At 53.5% G+C, this 8256-nt stretch overlaps 1 protein-coding gene across 3 annotated transcripts in view; it reads right to left on the reverse strand.

Annotated features, from left to right (window-relative positions):
- Positions 1–5288, reverse strand: part of Sez6l (seizure related 6 homolog like) — a 169942-nt gene extending 164654 nt beyond the window's left edge. For all 3 annotated transcript variants that reach the window (XM_076922410.1, XM_076922409.1, XM_076922408.1), the window contains exon 1: positions 4527–5288. In XM_076922410.1, the coding sequence (XP_076778525.1) occupies positions 4527–4623 (97 nt within the window). In that variant the 5' untranslated portion in view covers positions 4624–5288. The remainder of the gene's footprint in view (positions 1–4526) is intronic.
- Positions 5289–8256: the final 2968 nt, after the last annotated feature.

The raw sequence follows: 8256 nt of genomic DNA on the forward strand, positions 1-8256 counted from the left end.
TACAGGTTCAGAGGTTCAGTCCATTATCACCAAGGTGGGAACATGGCAGCATCCAGGCAGGCAGGGTGCAGGAGGAGCTGAGAGTTCTACATCTTCATCTGAAGGCTGCTAGGAAGACTGGCTTCCAGGGAGCTAGGAGGAGGGTCTTAAAGCCCATGCCCACAGTGACACACCTACTTTAACAAGGCCACACCTCCTCCAACAGGGCCAAACCCACTCCAATGAGGTCACACGTCCTCCAATAAGGCCACGCCTACTCCAACAGGGCCACACCCACTCCAGCAGGGCCACACCTACTCCAACAAAGCCACACCTCCTCCAACAGGGCCACACCTACTCCAACAAAGCCACACTTCCTAATAGTGCAATTCCCTGGGCCAAGTATATTTAAACCATCACAGTCTATATCTTTGAGATGAGGACCGGCAACTGCACCTGTTTCCCTCCTCCTTCTGATGGCTCCTATTCCCCTCTTTTTAATTCCAAGAGTATAGCCTGCTTCAAGGTTTCCCTGCCTGGTGTAGAATTCTCTTCTTGGTACCTGCTGCATTCCTCCAGGGCCAGTCCTGCTCAGCAAGACTTCACCCATCAGGCCTGGCGAAGGTCATACACAGTCACCTGTCAGATTCCACAGCGGGTCCATCCTTCCACTAAAGCACACAGCTGACAGCTGAGACCCTCTGGCTCTCTTGCTGAGGTGCAGGAAGTGGTGCCCAGCAGAGGAGCATTGTTCCCTGAGCGCTGCTCTTATCCCTCCCCAGCTGTACATCAAAACCCCAAATTACCAATCAGAGGCAACTGAGTTATGGTGAGGACTGAGGGGCTGAGCCCCCAAATAAGATGACGGCCCTTGGAAAGTGAGGGCACCAGACCGCACTATTTTTTGCAGCCACATGAGAGAGTGGACATTTGCAAACCAGGAAGACAGTTCTTACCAGACAAACTCTGCTGGCTTTATGAACTTAGACTACCAGCCACCAGAACTGTGATTAATGAACTAGGGTTTCCAGTCATAGGATCTGAGGGTTTTTTGTTACCGTGGCTTGAACAGAGAGTCATATCAGAACTCAGCACACGGGAAGGCTCGCTCAAGTGATCTTTTCAATCTGTCATCTTTCGTTGCCATTAACTGTGAACTCTGATTCCTGGTGGTGGGTTCAAAGCCATGCAGTGTGGGGGGTCTGGGAAGAAAAGCTGTCAGTGTGGTACTGAGATCTCCTTCTCTAAACGGTGGTGGGCAGGCAAGTAGGGCTGTCTGCTGGCCCTCCTCCCCAACTTTGGCCTGAATTACTTTAGTATTTATGTGAACATCTGCTTTGGGAGGCTACTTTCTTGGTACCTGTTCTCAGAAGAAGTTTGTTCTTAGGAGAACAGGAAACCGTTGCCTGTTCGTGAACATATTCTTCCCACAGATGGCAGAACGGAGTCCCAGACAAATCTCAGAAGGTCGAGTGTATCTAATGGACTGAGATTTTGGGCTGAGGTAGCTCTGATTTTCAAACCATTTCCCTGAACCCTGCTAATCTGCTTCTCACATTCAGTCCAACTGCTCACCAGAGTAGCCTTGCCGAGGCCCTCGTTTTGCAATTGCCTCTATAATGGAGTCCAAACACGAGCTGGGGTCTGAGATGTAATGACATCTTCCGGGAGGGCGGCTTTTGCCAGTTTCTCATCTCTGCGTCCCTCCTTTTCATTGTGTGCCAAGATCCGGCAGTCATCTCTCCCTGAGAAATAAGGACCAAGTACCTCCAGCGGGAGGGAGTGGAGCCACGTGCTCAGGCCACCACGCTGAGAACCATCCTAGCTTTCAACAGGACATACACGTGTCCTGCCTCCTTGCCCCCCAGTCACCAGCTGCAGCTTTGAGCGCCCCTAGTGGAAGTATGCAGTATGGCCCTGCCATGCAACCATCAACCGGCACACAGGAAAGAGCCTTTGAACTGCGCTTCTTTGAACGGCTTTTAAGAGCGGACTCCTAACCAAAAGTGATAAACCAAATTGTTCAGGAAGTATCCTTTTTTCCCCCTTGGAAGAAGAAAGAAAGAAAGTCGGTATTATTCCCTAATGCCCAGCAGAACTGTGTGGATAAAAGAGGAATCTTTCAAGTTTGCGTCGGGTAGTCCCTGGTGGGGGCAGGCAAAACTCCTTGAAAAAGAACGGCAAATTCATACGAAAGCAGAGTTAAGGCCGACATAACAACGATACATCTCACTACATGTCAGAGGCTAGAGAGGCAACAAATTAGAGTCTTACTGAGAGGTACTGGATTTGCTTTGTTTAATCCAAGGGAAAAAGAAAAGAGACGTTAGGCTTTGCAGTCTTAGCGTGAACATACATCACCCTCACACGCACGGCTTGGGCAATAGGGGTCCTCTGAAAAAAACAAGCTACACTTTCTTCCCAGAACAACGGCCCAGAGAATGCACACCCTGCACAGGAATACTGCAACAAGTTCCCACCCCCTCACACACACACACGCAGTAAGACAAGTCTGCAAGGCTGGGCTCCTCTGATGCCTCTCCTCTCTGGTTTGTGGATATGAGCTGCCGGTTAAAAATAGAATTTATTGCAGAAGATCAATTGTTTCCAAATGGACCATGAGAACTGGCAGTGCCCGTGGGCCACCCTGGCTCCCTTCTTATGACTCAGTCGGAACCCCACGGTTAGTAACAAGCCTTCGGATGAAGCTTATCAGCGGACTTTAATTTGGCAGCGACCTGAAGTTAATTAAAAATATATGCTCACTAGCTGTGGTGTGGAGCAGTTGCAAAATATAAAATGTCTAAAATTTGAAATCACAAATGCACACATCCTGCTTTCCCTCCTACACTCTGGCATACACTGAGGAATCAGGATCCTGATCTTGGGTGACATTTCCCTACATGCTGTTAAGACCCCACCCCCATTCCCAGGGTGGTGTCTTACAGAATGTCAAACTCAGAGGTAGGGCCACTTTAGAAACAATGGTGAACCTCTGGGCGTCTTTGAGTTCTGCTTGTGGAGTGTGTGTGTGTGTGTGTGTGTGTACACGCGCGCACAGATTTAAGAGCTGGGGCAGGGCAATCTGGATCCGGTTCAAGGCCACCACGCTATTGTTGGAAAGAGACGGCTAATTAAGAAAGGGCTTGCTGGGTAGAGACCATTGATTTAAATCAAATCTCCTTTTCTGTCTTTCTTAGGGAAACTACCCAGACCTGGTGTAAGTTGGAAATACCACTGTCTTATTGGGGGGGGGGGGATGTTCTTAATGACAAATAAAGAGGCAAATCATGTCCTTTGCTCTTATTTCTGGGTCCAACAGATTGGGAATATAGTGCCTGATGTATGCTGAGGAGGGCATTCCAGGCCACAAGGAGATGCGGACCCAGAACTAGGGCCAGGAGCTGAGAGCTGTCCGGGGCCTCTGGTGCTGAACTCAGGGGCCCAGAATTCCCCGCGGCGAAGCGGCAATGCTTCTCTGTCCCCAGATCAAGAACACCTCAATGAAATGGAACTCCAGATAGAAGGGGGTGCAGGGAGATGCGCTCCATGCTGTGACCAGCTCAGACAGACTCTCAGCTTTGTTTCGTAAGTTACCACGGGAGGAAGCAAGAGTCACACCTTGACAAGAGAGAGTGAGGTTAAATGGTCCAACCCCAATAGCTGACACAGTTGGGCTTTCCTGGTGTCTTTAGCTCACCCCCATAGCTCTGGGGATTGGCGCTGGGGGTGGGGTCAGCTTTGGGTGAGTTATTTACTTCCCTCCTCTCGCCACCTCGGCATCTCACTATAACTTCCTGGGACCCCAGCAGGTTGGAGCGAAGGTGTGACTTCAGGTAGACAAGGAACTGACAATCTCCACAAACTCAGACCCCCTTCCTAAGCGGCAAGCACGTGGGCTTCACTAGCACCCTCTCTTCATTCTTAATATGGATGAGGATGTAGAGGGGGGAGAAAAGGGGCCCAGCCCCTGAGGTTCTAACATCTCTCTTCTCACCCAAGTTCTCGGAGCACTGAGCTCCCCTTCATCAGAGGAAGCCACACCCAAGTCCAATTTTCTGACACCTGGCTGGGACCTATCCAGGAGACAGCCCCTCCGGATAGTCCGAGACAGCGTGGGATGGTGGGATGGGAGGGAATCAGATTCTGGAGACAGGCAGTCAGCTGTCCGCTTTCCATACCTATCCTCTTCCACAGAGACTGGCAGAATAACCTGGCAGCCAGCCCCGGGTGCAGTTGCAGAGAGCTTCCAGAATCTGGAGGTTTGGAGAGGACCTCACTCCCAGGAGCTTCTCCGGGAAGCTTCTCCAGACTGCAAGAGGGAGTCTGTCCCCAACCCAGAGACAGGGGAAGGACCCGCAGCTCAAGGCGGGAGTCCTTCAGATGCGTCTCCGCCTCCGCGCTCTGGCAGGGATAAGGTGCCGAGCCCGGAATCCGGGTGGTCCCGCGGGTGGCGCGTGTGTTCCCGGACCAGCCGAGACCCCCGACCGCTCGGGTCAGTCGCAACAACTTTACCCTCTTTGGGTCGGGGCCCTCGGGGTGCTTACCTTCCGCATGAGCTGCCGCGGGGCTCCCCAGGAGCAAGGCGACCAGGAGCATGGAGATCCTGTGGGGTCCCAGGGCTTGTGGCCGTGCTACCGGCATCGTAGCTAAGGAGCCAGGATCGGCGCAGAGAGAAACCGTGTGGCCGGTCCAGGCAGAGGGATCCGTGCGGCAGGGTCCAGGCAGAAGGATTCAGGCAGCCAGAATCAGGTAGTGCGGTCCAGGGAGAGGGAGAGATCTGGACAGAAGGCTCGGAGCAGCCGGATCCCAGAGCAAGGTCCAGACAGAGGGATTGATGCAGCGGGGTTCAGGCAGAGGGATCCAGGCAGAGGGATCTGGGCAGAGAGATCCGGGCAGTAGGGTCAGGGGCTCTTGGCGGACGCGCAGCCCGCCGTGGCTCTGGCCGAGCTGCACCGGGCGCGGGCGACGGACGAGTGAGGAGGAGCCGCGGGCGGCGAGCGAACGGAGGGCGGGGGCTGGTGCCCGAGCGAGCGAGCGAGCGAGCAGGAGAGAGAGAGCAAGAACGAGCGAGCGAAGGAAGTGAGCGCGAGGAGGCGGCCAAGGGCCGTTCCGGGGGCAGCCTGGCACGCCGGCCCTGAGAAGTTGGTGATGTCGCCGGGTCCCGGGTGGGCCCAGAGTCCCCACTCTCTTTGAGGACGCTGGGACAGTCAGACGAGGCGGAAGAGCGCCCGATGTGTCCTTGCAAACCCAGTCGGCCAGCAGTCTAGCCTGTATCCCCCACTGTACAGCTCTCTCTGGCCCCTAAGGGCTCCTCCCGCCTCCACCCTTCTTTACCATCCCCCACCCTCCCCTATCCGCCAAATGCCTTGATGCTTCCACAGAGAGTCCCAGTGACCTAGGAAGCCACACCAACTGCATCCAGGGACCTCCCTGGACCAATACACAGGACCACGGAATCCTCTGTCTGGAACCAAGTGGTTCTTCACCCTGGAAACGCCCAGCCACAGACTCTTAGGTGAAGATCCACCACCCATGTTATGATTCCAGCTCCCCTCTGCTACATTAGCTCGCTCAACAGGCCCTGCAGATACACCAGGCTTCCTGAGCACGAGCCCCGTTTTGCCTCCCCCTCCCTTTACCCCCAAAGGAAGCTTTGGGTCCAGGCCCATCCTCTGGCCTGCTCTGTCAAGTTCAGATTCTCCAGCAACGCGTCTTTCTTCCATAAACAGAGGAGATGGGGCGCAGTGGGTGAGGGAGACAAGCAGCCACTTATAGCCAGGCATTGGCCTAGGGCCAGGTGGGAGATGCCTCACACCAAGGGAGACTGTTCTCCTTGTTCTGCAGAGTTTCACAGGCCCAGCTGGCTTCCCAGGCCCCTCACCCCAAGTTAGAAGCTCTCCCCTCCCCCACCCCACCTTGCCACTCCGCTCAAGCAAGGAGCAGATGGAGAGAAGGTTGTAGCAATTGGGGGGTGGGGGGGATGTCTTTAGCAGAGTGGAGAGACTGGGAATCCCTAAAAAAGAAGTGGGGGAGGGGAGCACCGGAGGCAGGAGGAAAGCAGGGAGGAGGGACTCTTCTGCTCCTGGTTCCAGATGCCCCTCTCACTCACTCTTGGGATGTTCTTTGCATGAAGTCCAGATCATCAGGCTTAAGGTGCTGGAGAGCATCCAGTCTTCTCCATGCTCACCTGGGCCGAAGGAAGCTTCCTCTCTCCTTCAGCCAGTAAAGTCTCAGGAAGTTGGGGGGGGGGGGAGGGAGAGGTTGAGAAGGACATGCAGAAGGCTTGGTTCCTCCTCTGGGGAGATGGCTTGCTGTCCTGCCTTGGAGCATGAGGGAGCTTGGCCCACCCCCTCACTCGCAGGGCCTACATAGGACTAGCAGCAGGCCGTTCAGTAACCCCTGAGGAACAGAAGCCTAAAGCAGGAATACAGAAACATCAAAGGGAGTAAGGACATAGGAGACACGGGTGCTGGCTTCCTCCTTGGAGACCAGAGTAGGAAGGCTTGCAAGTACCTATGGCTCACCCGACTCTGGTGTGGTCTCTGTTTCAATTTCATAATGCTTGGCAGTGATTGCGGTGATCAATGTCTCCCCTGGACACCCCCCTCCCCCCTGAAGGTCAACCTCACCAAAGCCACTCAGACAGGAAGAGATAGGCTGGATGAATTCAAGGCCAGGCCTGAGCTGAAAATCAAACTCCTGTCCCCAGACATGATCCTTTCCCGCAACCAAGATGGCTGCCTCTGGGGTGAGACTTGGTGGCTCCTCCTGGCTGTTTGCTGCCTCCCCACTCCCAGCAGCCCACTAGAAGTCCATCACTGCAGTCATCGCTTAGAAAGTGTGGCAAGACAGGACAGTGCCTTAGACCATCAACCCAGTGAGCGCATGGCAGGTGTTAACTGGTTCCATTTGTGCTGAAACTATAAAGAAGGGAAACTCAGCATTCTGAAGACAGTGTTGAGAGGGCAGATGAACGTCACCAGAAAGAAGACCCAGCTGGGGTCAGAGCTGGAACAAAAGTCACTTGTGGGGGAAGATCTTCCTCATTACCAGACCCATTTTAAAGAAGAGCAAATTGAGGTATGGGAAGGCAAGGTGACATGCTCAATACCGTACACGGTCCAGCTCTGCCCAGGTTTGTGCTCTGTCTACCGCCAGATTAGGCCTGACCTTGGCTTGGGGTTAGTGTGGACTTTCTGTGCCCACTGCCAGTTGGGTAGAGAAGCCCAGGTTCTGTTCTTGCAATTGGAATGAGCCTATAGGTCTGTCCTCCTTACCTGCTGCTGTGTGTGTGAGCAATCACCTTTGTGCAGTTGAAAATCAGCCACCGAGGGCAAAGGCTGGACCCTGGCCTCAGATCTGTCTTTACAGAAGGCCAAGAGCAGTGACTTGTGTTCTCTGGGTTCTAGTTTTCTTTTCCAGAGGGGTGGGAATAAAAATAATGCCTGCCAAGTGTGGTGACTGACAGTGAGCAACAGTGTCCTCGAGGCATGTCAGGATGCACTGGGCATGACTCCGGGGTGACGGGAGGACCTCAGGGGTGAGGGAGAGGACCTCAGGGATAGGTCAACTCAAAGCTTAGTCTGGGGTTTGGCCTCAGTCTGAGCAATTGTTATCAATGGTGCCTAACCTAATGCAGTGTCAATCCCAGGTGCTTGCAGTCACAACAGGGAGCAGACAGGAAGCTGGAGCTTCTGACCCCTTCTCTGCCATTCTGAGTGTCTTTCTGTGAGTCACCAGCCTCTATGAAGTTGATCTCTCAATCTATCCATCCACCCATCATCTACCCATCCATCCCTCCATCTGTCTGTCCATCTGTCCATCCATCCATCCACCCATCCATCCACCCATCCATTCATCCATCCACCTATCCATCCACCCATCTATCTACTCATCTATCTGTCCATCTGTCTGTCTGTCCATCTGTCCATACATACATACATATATACATACATACACCCTTCATTCACCAACCCACCCATCTGGTCATAACCATCCACTCACTCACTCAATCTATCCGACCCATGCACTCACCCACCCATTGGCACACCCATCCACAAATCCATCCATCATCCATCCATCCATCCATTCACTATCCATTCGTCCATCCATGATCTACCCACTCATCAATGTCTCCAGCCATTGCTCTTTCTATTCCTTCCTTCTAACCATCCATTTACCATGCACCTTCTTCCCATCTAGCTGTCAACCGAGTCTCTTCACAGTATGAAGGTACATCACATGCCTTCCAGTCCAAACATCATAATCTACCCA

Source organism: Arvicanthis niloticus, chromosome 24 (assembly GCF_011762505.2).
Source record: "Arvicanthis niloticus isolate mArvNil1 chromosome 24, mArvNil1.pat.X, whole genome shotgun sequence".
In the NCBI taxonomy this organism is placed as follows: Eukaryota; Metazoa; Chordata; class Mammalia; order Rodentia; family Muridae; genus Arvicanthis; species Arvicanthis niloticus.